Source organism: Rutilus rutilus, assembly GCF_951802725.1.
Source record: "Rutilus rutilus genome assembly, chromosome: 10".
In the NCBI taxonomy this organism is placed as follows: domain Eukaryota; kingdom Metazoa; phylum Chordata; class Actinopteri; order Cypriniformes; family Leuciscidae; genus Rutilus; species Rutilus rutilus.
Window position 1 is genome coordinate 23,898,301 of NC_140215.1, and position 16,815 is coordinate 23,915,115.

Genomic DNA, 16,815 nt, shown 5'->3' on the forward strand with positions numbered 1-16,815 from the left:
CTACCCAATATTTCGGTCTGTCACTAGTTAGGTCATTGTCATCACTAGGCTGGTTAATAAAACATTTCCTATAAAGATCATAAATACGACATGAGCTTTACTGCTATACTTACAAAGCCTGGTTTTGTTTTCAGAAGGTTACTGGTTTTGATAAATTACTTGCACTGTCATTGTTGATCTAATTATTACTGTCACCTTGAAAATGAATTTGTTCAACGCATTTGAATTGAGTTCATATGAGTATCAAATTCATTCATATTTTTTTAACAATTATCTGACAGACTACTTTAATAAATGTTGCATAATTTGGAGATGAAACTTAAGTTGTGGTTTTCCTCTCTGTCACCTAGCTTATATAGTTATAAATTGATTACAATATAGATAATATAGAAAAGTTGATACATTTCAATTTAAGACCATTATCATTGCATTTATCATTGGTTAATGTACCTGTAGTTCCCGTGACCATTAGCAATGCGATGTCCTAGCTTTTTAGCTCTGACATTTTTTACTGTTAAAAAAATCACATTTCTTCATTAAATATGATGAATCTATTTACTATATATTTGTCTGATTGCCATTTTTAAGTCTCTGGCATTGTCAAATGTGTCTATCTTTGTCTATTATGTAACGATAATGTCAGGAGAAAATCTGTGGGCACCGGCTGAGTTAAGTCTTGGATTTATGTGATGTTTTTCATGCCTTATTTTCCATTTTAGCTGTAAAGTTGGTAGGGCCGTATTGTGTATGTGTGAGTGTGTCTGTCGAGCTCTAAAAGCAGGCGGAGATAAGAAGCTTTGAGTGGCAGGCGGTCCTATTGAAGTGCTCACCGAGAGAGGCCGGCCCCTCGCAGGATTAAGTGAGATAGAAAAGGATTACAATCTGAGTTTCCAGAGACATTTCGTAGTAAAATCACATGCATGTTGGCAGGCCAGAAGCAGAAGATCACCTTGATATGAACCTCAACTGACAAGATGCTCCATAGCCTCCTGGTCTAAACGTGGGATGTGGAAGTGACAGTGTGATTTGGAGGAAGACCGTGAGAGGAGTGTAAGAAGGTAAGTGTGGCATCATACTCTAATCTTCACATGACGGCCTCTTGACCTGCTTTCGTAATACCGAGTCACTCCAGTTCAGAGATCACAATCAATGTGAAATGTCATTCTTTAAATGAATTAAGTAAACACTTAATTTTCTAGATGACTTCAATTTTAGATGTTTTAATTCTATTGTTGTAGGTAACCTTTGAAACCATAATTGTTTATATCTCCAGAATAAAGTTTATATGGTAACTATGTTTTAAACAACTATGCACTTAAAGGTGTTATGAATAAGTGATTAAAATGATAGGTTAAAGCTATAACCTAAAATGTTTGTAATCTTTTTGCTTCTTTAAAACATTGCAGCCAACTAAGTGTGATGGTTCTGCCAGTTTTGCACTCATAATTCATGAGTTATCATTCTTATACAGAAATGCGGATTACTGTATACTTAAGTATTTTGTATTCTAGACATTGATTTGTTTCATAGGGCTGCACTGATCTGATGAACAGAGAAGCTTGTCATGCGGGAATCAATGGAAGAGGAGCCAATGACTCACCCTGGACATGAGGACAATGGTGCGCCTTGGTTGGCTCTACATCACTCTTAACTAGATTAAAGGAGTGTATTTGCATGCCCAAATTATAGCAGCGAATCAAATACTACAGAATTTTGAAATTCATGCAAAATCTCAGACCTTTGAAAGCCCCTTCACATTCTATATACATTTTTCATTCTTAGTTCAGTCTTGTTTTCTTTCTCAGATGAAGGTCTGGCTCAGATCTTGGCAGAAGTGGTAGAGGAAGTGAGACTGTCCATAGACAGAGATATTAATGGTGCTGATCTTCTGTACAGTCTCCTCCGTGCTCCCTGGCTCTATTCTCTTCTCAGGGTAAGTCATGCCCATTCAAACAGCTTTACACTAGATTTCCCCAATAAACAGTTATTAGACATTATACCAGGCAGATCATTGGACTCTGAAATGCTGTATCTATAGAGTTTGCAGCTGTTTTGCATGTGAAAGATTTGTTTTTATTCCCATAGGTATATGAGTGTCTGGTGCTGCACAGTCAAGATGCCCCAAGACCATACATGCCTTACTCCTCAAGACTATCTCAGGAGGTCAGTGTCTGCCTTTTATTACTGACTTGGCTTTAGAGGGATATTGGAAATCTATGATCCTTCCATGTCATATAAAACCTTCTATAATTTACTGTGAAACCATTGATTTGAATGCTACAGTATATATGTCTTTTAAAGCCATACATGAGGGTGAGTAAATGATTTGAGCACTACAGTATATTAAAAGTCTTCTAAAGCCATACATGAGGGTGAGTATATGATGATTTGAGCACTACAGTATATTAAAAGTCTTCTAAAGCCATACATGAGGGTGAGTATATGATGATTTGAGCACTACAGTATATTAAAAGTCTTCTAAAGCCATACATGAGGGTGAGTATATGATGATTTGAGCACTACAGTATATTAAAAGTCTTCTAAAGCCATACATGAGGGTGAGTATATGATGATTTGAGCACTACAGTATATTAAAAGTCTTTTAAAGCCATACATGAGGGTGAGTATATGATGATTTGAGCACTACAGTATATTAAAAGTCTTCTAAAGCCATACATGAGGGTGAGTATATGATGATTTGAGCACTACAGTATATTAAAAGTCTTCTAAAGCCATACATGAGGGTGAGTATATGATGATTTGAGCACTACAGTATATTAAAAGACTTCTAAAGCCATTTGTGAGGTTGAATAGATGATTATTTGAGCACTATAGTATATTAAAAGTCTTCTAAAGCCATACATGAGGGTGAGTATATGATGATTTGAGCACTACAGTATATTAAAAGTCTTCTAAAGCCATACATGAGGGTGAGTATATGATGATTTGAGCACTACAGTATATTAAAAGTCTTTTAAAGCCATACATGAGGGTGAGTATATGATGATTTGAGCACTACAGTATATTAAAAGTCTTCTAAAGCCATACATGAGGGTGAGTATATGATGATTTGAGCACTACAGTATATTAAAAGACTTCTAAAGCCATTTGTGAGGTTGAATAGATGATGATTTGAGCACTACAGTATATTAAAAGTCTTCTAAAGCCTTACATGAGGGTGAGTATATGATGATTTGAGCACTACAGTATATTAAAAGTCTTCTAAAGCCATACATGAGGGTGAGTATATGATTATTTGAGCACTACAGTATATTAAAAGTCTTCTAAAGCCATACATGAGGGTGAGTATATGATGATTTGAGCACTACAGTATATTAAAAGACTTCTAAAGCCATTTGTGAGGTTGAATAGATGATCATTTGAGCACTATAGTATATTAAAAGTTTTCTAAGGTCATAAATGAGGGTGAGCGAATGATGAAAGTATTTTAATTTCCGGGTGAAGTAATCCTGTCATCCTCTATTCTCCTGTCCCACAGATTATGGCCAGTGTGCGAGGACTGGCTGCTCCCTCCTCTGAGGCACAGGAACTTTATATGTTGCTGAAATACCCTCATATGCAGGTTAGAGTCTTATTCAGCTTGCATTCATTGCTAATATGGTACATTGTTAGGACACTCTTTTTGACCATTTATTATGCATTTCTCCCCAGGCTTTGCTCTCTGCCCATGATTCTGTGGCTCAGAGGGACTATGGTCCAGTGTTGCCGCCCCTTCCTGACAATCTGCCTGACAATGAGGAGCCCATGAGGATTGTTTGCCTTGTGAAGAACAAACAGCCTCTGGTGAGGATCAGATCATAAATAGCAATGCAATTTCAGATATGTTATAGAACAGCTTAGCTGTAATCCCACTTAAATGTCCCTCGTCGTACTATAATGCAGTATCATGTAAAGTGTACGTGGCATTAAATGTATTTTGCCTCATTTATGGTGTAGTCTAAGTATTGTATTGTTGTATTGTATTGTATTGTTACGTAATAATGGGCTTTTGAAACCTATTGAACTCAGATGTTTGAGTCTTTTTTTAGTACATGCATTCAAATCCTACCAGTCCTACCCTTGATTTTGGACTTCACTCTGTTCATTCTTATGATGACGGTGATGTGTTGTAATCTACAATTCTGCTTATTTTACAGTGTAGTGTGTAGTGAAAGGAAAAGAGTCAGCATTTTATTTTACAGTGTCCTTGTTACGTTACATGTACTCACTATAGTAATAACAGTACATTTTGAAAAATCCCATGCAACCAACCCTAAACCAAACCCTAATCCTAACACTATTGTAAGTACATGTTGTCAATAAATATTATTCAGTACTTAAGGCAAATTCACACTGCACTGACAGACGGGTTTTGTTGGATCACTGTGTTACCCCTTTCTTTATCTATTGCCGTCTTTCAGAGCTTTTCAGAGTTTTTGAGCATGTTAAATCGGTGCTTGTCATGTCGTGGGATGTCTGAGAAGTGACATACTATAATCTGGTAGTTGTCTGCGTCTGCCGGTGCAATGTCAATTGGCCTTTAGATGTATATTTACACTGCAACAAGGACACTTTAAAATTAAGCATGGGAGAAAGTTGTTCTTTGGAGATGTGGCCAAAATCAAATACTTTGTTCTTAAAGGGATAGTTCACTCAAAAATGAAAATGTTGTCATTACTTTCTCACCCTCAAGTTGTTCCAAACCTGTATGAGTTTCGATCTTCTGTTGAACACAAGTTATTTTAAAGAATGTAGGTAACCTGACAGTTGACGGCACCCATTGACTTCCATAGTAGGAAAAAAAGCTATGGAACTCAATGGGTGCAGTCAACTGTCTGATTCATTTTTAGGTGAACTATCCAGCATTTTAGGCATGAATAATGACTTGAATGATTAATTTTAGCAAATAAAAGGAAACCAAATATTTGTTTGACTGATTGTCCAACAAGCACAAGGATAGAGCAATGCTTTTAATGAACATATTTAAGATGAATATGCTATGGTGAGTCTAAACCAATATGACTAAAGTGTGGACATTATGAATGAAATCAGGAGGACTTCAGTATTAATAGTACTGTAAAATTGTTGTAATGTCCGTCCTGTTGCCAGAATGATTGTTTGGTATACTGTAATGGATTGTTAGATAATCAGATATTATAAGGTATTTCAACTCAAATCAATATGTAATTATTTATTTGGTGAAAAGCAGTGTAATAAGTAGTATGACTGTGCATTATCCCATGTTCATCTTGTTTATACTTGTCTGATCACCTTGGCTCAAATCTGCTTGCTAGGAACTGTTTTTCTTCACTTAAGCTTTGAGTTTTATTTCGCATGTAATTTTTCACTTTTGTGGCAGATAGCTACGTAATAGTTGGTATAATGTACGTACATCCAGGTGGTTGTTACTGCAAAATAAAGCCCTTTAGCCCTTTAAACAAGAAATGTAGCTTTAACTTCAGGTTTAAACCCTGCCTACATCCGGTTCCATCTAAATTAAGATACAGATCATTTTGTCATTGTAACAGATACAGATACATATACAGATAATGGCTTCGGTTCACACCTTAATGCGGTTTTACTTGACTTTTATTTTATCTATATTGTAAGATCCCCAAGCTTTTCCTGGTTTAATGTTTGTCGGTTAACACTTCCATCCTGTTCTCTCACTTATAAGAGTGTCAGAGAGGGAAAACCCAGTTACTGGAACAGCCTTAGGCGACTAACAGTGGAGAAACTGGCTTTAGCCAAGCGTTTCGGCTCAGGGGAACAAAGTCTCCTGGGGTCTGCAGGTGGCCTGTCATCCTCCACAGGTCTGCTGTCCTCCGTACCCCCAGGACAGCCACACTCACTGCCCAGGTATCAGTCCACCGGGAGCTGCAACCTGTGCTGCCAAACTGCCCATCTCTCGGGAGGAGGTCTGAACCTGTCCGCTCCGGCCGTTTATGACTCTGTGATTATGGGTAAGGGTCATCATGTACTGATGGCCTGATGAGGCCAAACACTGTGTTACTCTCTTTAATTCTGAATCCAAATTAATCTATCCTGTTTTGTCCTTCATAACTTGAAGAGAACTGTACAGATGGACTAGTTGAAGATCAACACCATACAGGCACAGCTTGCACCGCCTCATCTCTAGTGTACCCGCGCACATGCTGCCCGTCTGGATGTGGCGTCCATTCCCAGACAGCCCCCTCCAGCCCTCTGCTTCAGCGGCAGTACTCCATAGACGCCACTCGCTCTTCTCATCCAGCTCCGGTGTTCACGAAGCAACAAAGCCTGGATGAGCTGAGGTCCACCATCCATACTGTTGCCAGCAGCATAGACCCTAGTACTAGTGACGCTCGAGATCTCAGGCAGAAGATGGTGGCGGTAACGGAGAGAATGACGGACAGCGTGGAGGAAAACGCCCAGGCGTTGAGTCTGTTGGTGGAAGTGGTGGACAAACTGCAGGGTCTTATTATCACCAGCAAGTCTCCAGAAGTGGCACATGCTTTCAGACCCCAACATGTCTCAAAAACAGCCTGCACCTACTCGCCCTGCCAGCCGATATTGCCAGCCAAGAAATCTTTCAGCAACACTCCTCGTGTCTCATCCTCCTTCTCGTCTTCTTCATCCTCAACCGCATCGTCGTTTTCGTCCTCTTCTCTCAGCTGTAGCATGGATGTTCCTCATGTAGCACCACAGTGCAACTCATCGTGCAAGTCTTCATCAAACCAGACCAGAAACAGGTCTGTAACACCAAGAAGTAAAACCGGACAGACTTCCCTATCAAACGGTTTGACCGCCTCCAGTCCAAATGATGACTGTGAAAAAATCCTTTGCCTCTCTAGCAAGAAGAAAAAGTCAAAGATGAGGAAATAACAGTGACTGTGTTCCCACTTCTCTCTCCTAACATTGCTCTTTGCTGAATTTGCTGGTTTTGATTTTACTGAATGCGGCGATGAAATTGTTCACTACAGTGGAACTACACAACAAACAGGCAATTACTTGATCTTGTTCTCATTTGTATCTCTTGTTCATCCCATCTACACTCAAGACCCATGGAACGATTAATTCATTTCTGTTTGTTAACATTGTTCAAGAGTACCAAGATTCCTTGCCTTCAAAGTAAACACTTCATTCTCACTTCATTCTTCATCTGAAGCTTATTTATCAGTCCTACGTGTCTTTCCCTAAACTTCTGAAACTCTCAAGTTCCTCTTTGACCTCTTTTAAACTTTTAGTTTAGGTCAAGTCAGGCATGTTTCTGTTTGAAACTCATTTTTGTAGTGTCTGTCTTCCTAATATTTCATCATAACGTGACCTCCATTGCACCCACAGCCTTCCTCCACTCATGTGCAGCTGTAACATCCTCTGTGTGAATCACCATGTGACACCTGCAGTCATTGACAACAAACTGGTTGACCATTCTTGTCTGTTTTTCCATTTTTAGGGGGCAACTATTAGGAAGGATGAGAAAACGGGGAACATCTTTATTGCAAGGGTGATACATGGAGGACTGGCAGATCGCAGTGGTGAGTAACCTGTTGGTAGTCATAAAATTTTTGTTCTTTGAGCTCATACTTAGCAAGAGTTACGTTGGTTCAAGTCAGATCATTTCTTCCTTACTGAGGCATACATCTGAGTGAAATGGTTTATCAAAAAAGAAAAAATGTAAGACAGGGACTTGGCTCTACCCATCGGTTGTTGATTGGATGGATGCAGATCTGAATTCAAGCTTGCAGTCGATTGTAAGAAACAGCCGGAGTTTAAGTTGACTAAATGATTTGAGAAGTCCAGCATAGTTTACCTTTCGTTTTAGCGGAAGATCAAGTTGTTTAAGAATTATGAGGTCAGAATTTTTTGTACATTTAAACATATAGAAACATAACAGCATGGATGAATTGTTCACAATAAGGTAATTAAAAAAATAGAATTTTCTTTTCACGCCTACTTTAAAGGTGAAGTGTGTGTTTCTGAGCCATTAGTGCAAACTTAAAGGAATAGTTCACTTTAAAATGAAAATTCTGGCATCATTTACTCGCCCTCAAGTTGTTTCAAACCTGTATGAATTTCTTTCTTCTGCTGAACACAATAGAAGATATTTTGAAGAGTTTTCAGAATTTTCATTTTGAAGTGAACTAATCCTTTAAAACAAATGTATAATTTTGATGTTGTATGAAATAATTAGACTCTAATAGTACTCTAATAGTAGACTCTAATAATAGTATTGTGTGTGTGTGTGTGTGTGTGTGCTTGTCTTTTAGGACTTCTTCATCCTGGTGACAAGCTGGTGGAAGTGAATGGACAGAAAGTGCAAGGACTGCAGCCCGAGCGCGTCATTCAGATTCTGGTAAACTCAAATCTTCTTTTGTGTTTCTTATAACCTTCCCCACTCTCCCCCCATTCCAGAATATCTAAGACTTTCAAACCATTCTTACTCTTATCATGATCGTGTCCATTCATGCAGTGTTCCACACTTTCACAGGTGAGATCTCAGAGAAATATTCATTTTAAAGTGATCCCTAATTCACCACAACCCGTCAACAGTCGAGCAACAGTAAGTGCACTGTAAATATTTGCATAAAACATTAACTTAACAAAATGTCAGTATTATTTTTAATAAATATATTTATAATATTAAACAAATATATAAAATGAAATACAGTCACTACTAGTCAAAAGTTTGGAATTATTACAATTTTGAAGTCTGTTATGTTCACCAAGGCTGCATTTATTTGCAGAATATTGTGAAATATTATTACAATTTAAAATGACTGTTTTCTATTTTAATATATTTTAAATATTTATATTTAAAAATAAATTAATACTTTTATTCAGCAATGATCCATTAAATTCATCAAAGTGACAGTAAATATAATGTTACAAATTTCAAATACATGTTGGTCATTGAACTTTCTATTAATCAAAGAATCCCTCCAAAAAATGCATAACTATTTCCACAAAAATATCAAGCAGCAAAAATGTTTTGAACATTTATAATAATAAGAACAGTTATTAATAACTGAGCAACAAATCAACATATTAGAATGATTTCTGTAGGACAATGAGACACTGAAGACTGGAGTAATGATGCTGAAAATTCAGCTTTACCATCACAGAAATAACATTTTAAAAGATATTAATTATTCCAAACTTTTGACTGCCATTATAATGCATTTGATAAATACTCACTATATATACAGTATAGTGAGTTCCCTTTCTGTGTTAAAAATAAGGCTTATTAAAAAAGTATTAAAAAAAGTATGAAGTGATTGTCTCTGTCTCCCATTAGCTGTATGTGAGAGCCATGGTGGATTACAGTCCTCTGCAGGACCCTGCGATCCCCTGCCCAGATGCAGGAATGGCCTTCAGTAAAGGAGACTTGCTGGAGATTGTAGACCAGAGGGACATCCGATGGTGGCAGGCCAGGAAACTCCACAGTGCCTCATTGTGTTGTGGCCTCATCCCCTCCACTAACCAGTTCAGATCGTCAGTTTGGAATTTTGCTAAAGTTCTTTCAAATTGATGTCATTGATCAATTTAAGCAAGATTAAAGTTTTATTTCCTTTTTTTGCAGCAAGCAAAGGGAATTGTGGTGGTCCCAACCTTATCAAGCTCACACCTGCATCAGACCCTGTACGTAAATAACACACACAGACACACACACATATGTATGAACTTCTGTGCTCTCTTTAAGATGTTGGTTGGCATCATAAGCCTCTTATCCCTGCCCTCTCTTCACCCTGATCTAATTACTGTAAAGAAGCTTGAAAGTGAGCTTTTCTTGGCATGATCCTTCCTTCATGACGATTGACTAGTCCTGTCCTCCTTACGCTCAACAATTAAGGAGAATTAAGAAGTATTAGATGCTATTATTTCTAAACACCAGATGTTAGGACAACAAGTGTTTTGAGGCGTTTTGAATGCACAGTAGCAAAAACAGCCTTTTTATATTATCTAAGAGTCAGAGAGTCATCATAAATTTAAAAAAAGTCATGTTTACATATACAAGTTGACCCCAGAGGAAATAAATAGTATGAAAGAATGGTATGATGCACTAATAGTGGTCTTTTCATATGATTACCCACCATGTTGCATTCATATTATTAATACACAATCTTTCTTTATTAAGTCTAATTCTTTGTCGTTTTCTTTTATTTGACATCTAAAGTGAGCGCGGGTGATGTTGGTATGTATCTTTTTCTGTATCTTTGGTATGTGTCTTTCCCTTTGTTTTTTTTTGTGTTAGCTTATGTTTATAGTGTGTTTTAATTTATAGTCAAGAGTGTTCAATATTTAATATACTTTAAGCTCTTTGAAATATGGTGCATATGTCACTGATATTGCTATAAAGATAAAATCTTCACTATTGAGTACACAGTTTGCATAATTGTTCAATGTTCCATATGTGATGGATTTCTGGATGAAGCAGAATATCCAACAAGGAAAAATGTGACTTGTTTCTATTTATTGGAAATTGATTGGATTGAGAAATGGAGGTGCATGAAGTACAGGGTTTGGACAATGAAACTTAAACACTGGCATATACACTCACCTAAAGGATTATTAGGAACACCTGTTCAATTTCTCATTAATGCAATTATCTAATCAACCAATCACATGGCAGTTGCTTCAATGCATTTAGGGGTGTGGTCCTGGTCAAGACAATCTCCTGAACTCCAAACTGAATGTCAGAATGGGAAAGAAAGGTGATTTAAGCAATTTTGAGCGTGGCATGGTTGTTGGTGCCAGACGGGTCGGTCTGAGTATTTCACAATCTGCTCAGTTACTGGGATTTTCACGCACAACCATTTCTAGGGTTTACAAAGAATGGTGTGAAAAGGGAAAAACATCCAGTATGCGGCAGTCCTGTGGGCAAAAATGCCTTGTTGATGCTAGAGGTCAGAGGAGAATGGGCCGACTGATTCAAGCTGATAGAAGAGCAACTTTGACTGAAATAACCACTCGTTACAACCGAGGTACGCAGCAAAGCATTTGTGAAGCCACAACACGCACAACCTTGAGGCAGATGGGCTACAACAGCAGAAGACCCCACCGGGTACCACTCAACTCCACTACAAATAGGAAAAAGAGGCTACAATTTGCACGAGCTCACCAAAATTGGACAGTTGAAGACTGGAAAAATGTTGCCTGGTCTGATGAGTCTCGATTTCTGTTGAGACATTCAGATGGTAGAGTAAGAATTTGGCGCAAACAGAATGAGAACATGGATCCATCATGCCTTGTTACCACTGTGCAGGCTGGTGGTGGTGGTGTAATGGTGTGGGGGATGTTTTCTTGGCACACTTTAGGCCCCTTAGTGCCAATTGGGCATCGTTTAAATGCCACGGCCTACCTGAGCATTGTTTCTGACCATGTCCATTCCTTTATGACCACCATGTACCCATCCTCTGATGGCTACTTCCAGCAGGATAATGCACCATGTCACAAAGCTCGAATCATTTCAAATTGGTTTCTTGAACATGACAATGAGTTCACTGTACTAAAATGGCCCCCACAGTCACCAGATCTCAACCCAATAGAGCATCTTTGGGATGTGGTGGAACGGGAGCTCTGGATGTGCATCCCACAAATCTCCATCAACTGCAAGATGCTATCCTATCAATATGGGCCAACATTTCTAAAGAATGCTTTCATTGTTGAATCAATGCCACGTAGAATTAAGGCAGTTCTGAAGGCGAAAGGGGGTCAAACACAGTATTAGTATGGTGTTCCTAATAATCCTTTAGGTGAGTGTATATGAACGGCCTGGTGGCCGATCTTCACTGATTTTACATTCTATTAGTAAGAGCAGTGTGTGACGGTTGAATTAGCAGAGCAATAACACAGCTATACATAAAATATTTTAATCCACACAACATAATGGGAGACATTTCAGAGTTCAAAAAAGGACAAATTGTAAGTACGTGTCTCGCTGGCTCATCTGTGACCAGGACAGCAAGTCTTATGTGTGGCGTATCTATGGTATGCAGGGTAATGTTGGCATACCACCTGCCACGTAGGACGAACCACTAATAAATTAGTTTTAGTTTCATTTTCCCAAACCCTGTAAATAGGACCAGTTGTGATTTCATGTTAATTATATTGGTTAACCACATAAACATTTGTATTAACTGTGTAGTGCTGGGTGAGTGTTTTGAGAGTAACTCTCTTTGTTTTAAAGGAGAAGAGGAGGTAACAGATGAGATCAAATACATTGAAACAGGTGATTATCTTCATTTATTTAACTCATTATGCTGTGTGGAAATATATGAAAGCCCGTTTCTGCCTTGGATTAAAAAATAAAAACTTTCATTGCGACTTTTAATGAGTTTACATTTCAGAATTCTGAGCACAAAACTCTGAATTGTAAACTTGCAATTCTGAGAAAAATCTAAGAATTGCTATGTTAACTCTAAATTGTAATAAAATAAAGTTCGATTTTTTTTATATAAATAGCAATTTTTATAGTAAATATGGGCTGTATGAACAATTTTAGCACAGTTTTTCATTTCATTTATTTGTTTTTACAGATGAAGATTTTGAGTTCGGTAGGTAAGTCTTTTCTGAGGAAAGAGCATTTCATTAAATGAGAGAATGGCTACTCTTTGTTTTGATGGTCCACTTTAGACATTCTACTATGTATAAATAATTTTGCAACTACATGTCAACTAGTCTTGCGTAGCCAGACCTTCAGACTGACGGCAGAAGGTCTGGACTCCATCGCAGCTTTCAAGGACCGGCCAAGAGGACGTCTGACCGACATGTAAAGCAACCAATCACAGTTCGTTTTGTTCCGTGTCATGTTTAGTGGCGTGAAAACGTAAAGTGCCTACGGTAACAGACCGACATGCATCTAATAAATTATGAATAATTTATATATTCGTGTCGCATTCTTTTATTATGCGACACAAATATATAAATTATTCATAATAATTTGTATCCTGGAACTCCTGTAGGACTCAACCAATCGAAACTCCTGAAGTGTTTCCCATTTTGTGTGCCTTATGCATCAAACATCTGACAGCTGAGACTGCATGTCAACTTACTCTCATTAATTTGCAACTACATGCCAACTAACTCTCATTTGAGTTTTACTAGACTGTTGTTAAGTTGACATGTAGTTGCAAAGTTACTTATAGTCAGTAGAATGTCTGTTGGGGGACCATCACGATAAAGTGTTTGCAGATATTTAGCAGACAGTCTACTGATACTCTAATAATTGTTAGTTGACATGTAGTTGCAAAGTTACTTATAGTTAGTAGAATGTCTAAAGTGGAGTGTTACCTTTTAAGGGGGCTGTGTCTACCACGAAATTGTATTTAATATGCATAATACATATTTATTTACTGACATTGGCAGTAGTTGATAAAACTGACAAATAATGAAATCACCTTTCTATGATCTCTGATTTGTTATTATGACGTGTAGTCCTTCTCTTTTGTCTTTTCATTGATCAACTGTATGTTTTGTCCAGTTTCAGAGGAGGGTGAGAATGGTGAACACATGCAGGGCTTATACATAGGTATGAAATCTAAATGAATGTACCATTTTTGGATCATATAAACCCATATACATATATGAAAAGTGAATTGTTTGAATCAGCGGGGTTCCGGCACAGTCTGCGTGTGTGGAGGAGGAAATCGTACCTTAGACGAAAGCCGTCGTGTTATTCCTGCGGAGTCGGCATCTGCCATGACACTTCAGCCAACCTCTATGAAGAGGTGGTCCACTACCAGCGCCACATAGACGATCCCCCTCGTCTCATTGTGCTCATTGGTAGGGTCCGCTAAGTTATACACGTCTTGACAGTCATACCAATAGATGAATTGACAATAACTATCATTTGGGATTGATTGATCAGAGTTTGACCCATTAATGCCTTAATGCAGGGGTGTCAAACTCAGTTCCTGGAGGGCCACAGCCCTGCTGAGTTTAGCTTCAACCCTAATTAAACACACCTGATCCAGCTAATCAAGGTCTTCAGGATTAATTCCAGGCAAACTTCCAGGCTGGTGTTTTAGAGCAGGTTGGAGCTAAACTCTGCAGGACAGTGGCCCTCCATGGCCGGAGTTTTATACATGTGCCTTAATGCTTTTCCATGTTTTCCACAGGTCCATCGGGAGTTGGTGTAAATGAATTACGCAGGAGGCTAATCAAAATCAACCCTAATACGTACCAGGGACCGATATCTCGTATGTGGCCTATTTGGTCCCTTTAATCTATAACTTAAAGGTGTTATAAACAAGTTTTTGGGAATATCATGCAAATAATGTCCCTACTACTCTCAAATATCACTCCGATGTCAAAATAAAAACTGTGGCTGCCATTATTTTAAAGGGGCCATGAATCGACTCCTGTATCAATCAATGAAGCTGTCTACGCTGCACAATGGACCTCTTATTTACATAGTGTTGCACTGTGCTGGATATGATGAAATTGAGTTGCAATGGCGAAGATCATTGCATTCTTGTGCTCAACAGAATTTGACTGATCGGTTACAATGCTCAGCGCTGAAACCTATTATGCAATGGGAATAGATCTAAATATGTTGTAATCAACACTTTTGATAATTAGTCTCGGCAGATGTAATAGTAAAAACTGTAAAAGTTACGTTTATTCATCACACAGCATTTAATGTCGTATACCACATCTCATTTTGGTGAAAATAGTAGGTCATTGAGTATTCCATGCATAAAGAAAGTTTGCATACTGTGTATGCACAGTAAACATATACTGCAGAAATACAAAGAGCAGTACGCTAATCTAAACGTATAGGCTGAATCTGAAATTGCCCCCTAAACCCTCATTCACTATTCCCTACGTTAGTCCACTAATACTGCTCACTTGAAGGAGTGAATTAAAAGGAGTGCGCGAATTCGGACATTCGTTGCGTGTACATCGGTTGTACACTCATTATTGCAGTGCAATGTGGGATTGAATAAGTGCACTCAATAACTTCCACTATGGTTTCGGACACCGCTACAAATGGCTGTCCCTTCAAATAAAGCCCTATTTGAGGGTATAGGGGCCATTTTTGGTTTGGAGGGCTGGGTTTTGGAGAGAGGCCACGTGATCGCCTGAAATTCCTTACAGCACTTTGCATTATTTAATAAAACAGTCTGAAGTTACAACATGGTCTTGTTTTTCTCCAGACACAACACGGCCCCAAAATATGGGTGAGAAGAATGGCCGTGAATATCACTTTGTGCCCAAGGAAATGTTTGCGTACATGGTGGTTAATAACAAGTAATCTGATCTTTTATGTTTTAAATACTTTTAAAAAAAAACACATGTAATTGTTCATCTGTTCTTGTGATTTAACTTTTTGTGTGTGTGTGTTTTTAACTATGTCAAGATTCCTCGAGTATGGAGAGGATAATGGACACATGTATGGCACCAGCTTAGACTCAGTCAAAGATGTTTTGGACAATGGGAAAATATGTGTTATTGACCTTGAGCCTAATGTAAGTGTCATTTATTTATCAAAACCAAACTCATTAGTAAGGTTGCTAACAGTAATGCACATGATATGTCTCTGTTTATTCCAGTGCATTAATTCAGTCAGAACCAAGAAGCTGATGCCCTACATCATATATGTGCGGCCTCCGTCCCCTGAATGCATGAGGCAAACAAGAAAAGACCCACATTTTCTTGCCAACAGCTACATTAAGAGATGCTTTCATGTAAGATATGCATTTGATATTTCTTGTGGTACATTTCTTTCTGATAATAGATTGATAAGCTGCTACGCACAGAAGGAAAAGAGTGTGTTCATGCATTTTGATTGTAATGCAACATTTTCCTCCTGGTTTTCTCAGGATAAAGACTTTGAGGAGATCGAGGAAGCAAGCAGGGCCTTGGAGGGCAAGTACCGTCAGTTCTTTGACTGCGTGATTGTGAACGATGATCTGCAAGATTCATGCATGGATCTGTTCACGGCTATACAACATGCTCAAGAAGAACCACAGTGGGTTCCTGCCAGCTGGGTTGTTCCTGTTCATCCATGACACACATTAGAACAAAGTAAAATGTAAAATAACTGAATTTCAAAAAAGCAAATGCCTTTTGTGTGTAGTTTACTGTAGTGCTTGAGTAAAATCCTGTTGGTCACCAGTAATAATTTGGATTATCGCGATAAACGCACATTTAGGCCTTAATGGTTTCACTAGATCTAAATGGTATCTATCTTGAGTATCTCATTCTGGTGATTTAATCTGTTTACACTGGTGTAGAAGAACTTTAAAAAAAGTGTTAGCTACATGAAGAAATGCAAATGCAATTAATTTTTGTCTAACAAGAACAGTCACATGTGGTTGTTTCTTTGTTTCTCCAACTTTATTTTATATCTAGATTAATCGTTTAGCCTTTTCCAATAAACATTTTGTGGTGTGGTAGATTATGTCTTTATTTATAAACAGAAGCCTTGATTTTCAATTTGAAAAAAATTAATGTTTAAAACTACTGGATTTTGTTTTTGATGTTTTAAAGAATATACCAAAGACATTTTAACTCATTTTAGAGATATTTATGAATCTGCTCTTCTTTTATTTACTTGGCGGCTTTTTTTTTGCCTAATGGTGACTAATAACACATTTTTCTGTGGTGTTACAAACTCAGAACATATACTTCATTTTGACTTTACAGGGACTTTAAGCATTTCTTATCATATCATTATTGGCTATACCTATTTTGTTGGCATGTCATCCTAACAATTTTATATATTGAGAAAAATTGTTCTCTTTTCAAAAATAAATCCATTTTAAAAATGAACACTGAGAGTGTACTTATTTGTTTCGATCACTTTGTTTGTGTAGCCTATGTGTTTTA

At 37.8% G+C, this 16,815-nt stretch overlaps 1 protein-coding gene across 2 annotated transcripts; it reads left to right on the forward strand.

The window, feature by feature from the left end:
• Positions 1-308: 308 nt before the first annotated feature.
• mpp4a (MAGUK p55 scaffold protein 4a) lies at positions 309-16,745 on the forward strand. 2 transcript variants are annotated; one of them, XM_084420712.1, is made up of 21 exons: positions 309-1,058; positions 1,531-1,619; positions 1,806-1,933; positions 2,086-2,163; positions 3,500-3,583; positions 3,673-3,804; positions 7,436-7,517; positions 8,250-8,335; positions 8,471-8,542; positions 9,278-9,474; positions 9,563-9,621; positions 10,157-10,174; positions 12,170-12,211; positions 12,519-12,536; positions 13,463-13,510; positions 13,591-13,764; positions 14,100-14,180; positions 15,141-15,234; positions 15,344-15,452; positions 15,537-15,671; positions 15,807-16,745. In XM_084420712.1, the coding sequence occupies exons 2-21, from the start codon at positions 1,565-1,567 to the stop codon at positions 15,993-15,995; spliced, it is 1,881 nt and encodes a 626-aa protein (XP_084276838.1). In that variant the 5' UTR covers positions 309-1,058; positions 1,531-1,564; the 3' UTR covers positions 15,996-16,745. The 2 variants fall into 2 exon arrangements, with proteins under 2 accessions (XP_084276838.1, XP_084276839.1); XM_084420713.1 differs by lacking the exons at positions 7,436-7,517; positions 8,250-8,335; positions 8,471-8,542; ... (10 more) ...; positions 15,537-15,671; positions 15,807-16,745 and adding exons at positions 5,678-5,963; positions 6,071-6,956.
• The last annotated feature ends 70 nt before the right edge of the window (positions 16,746-16,815 follow it).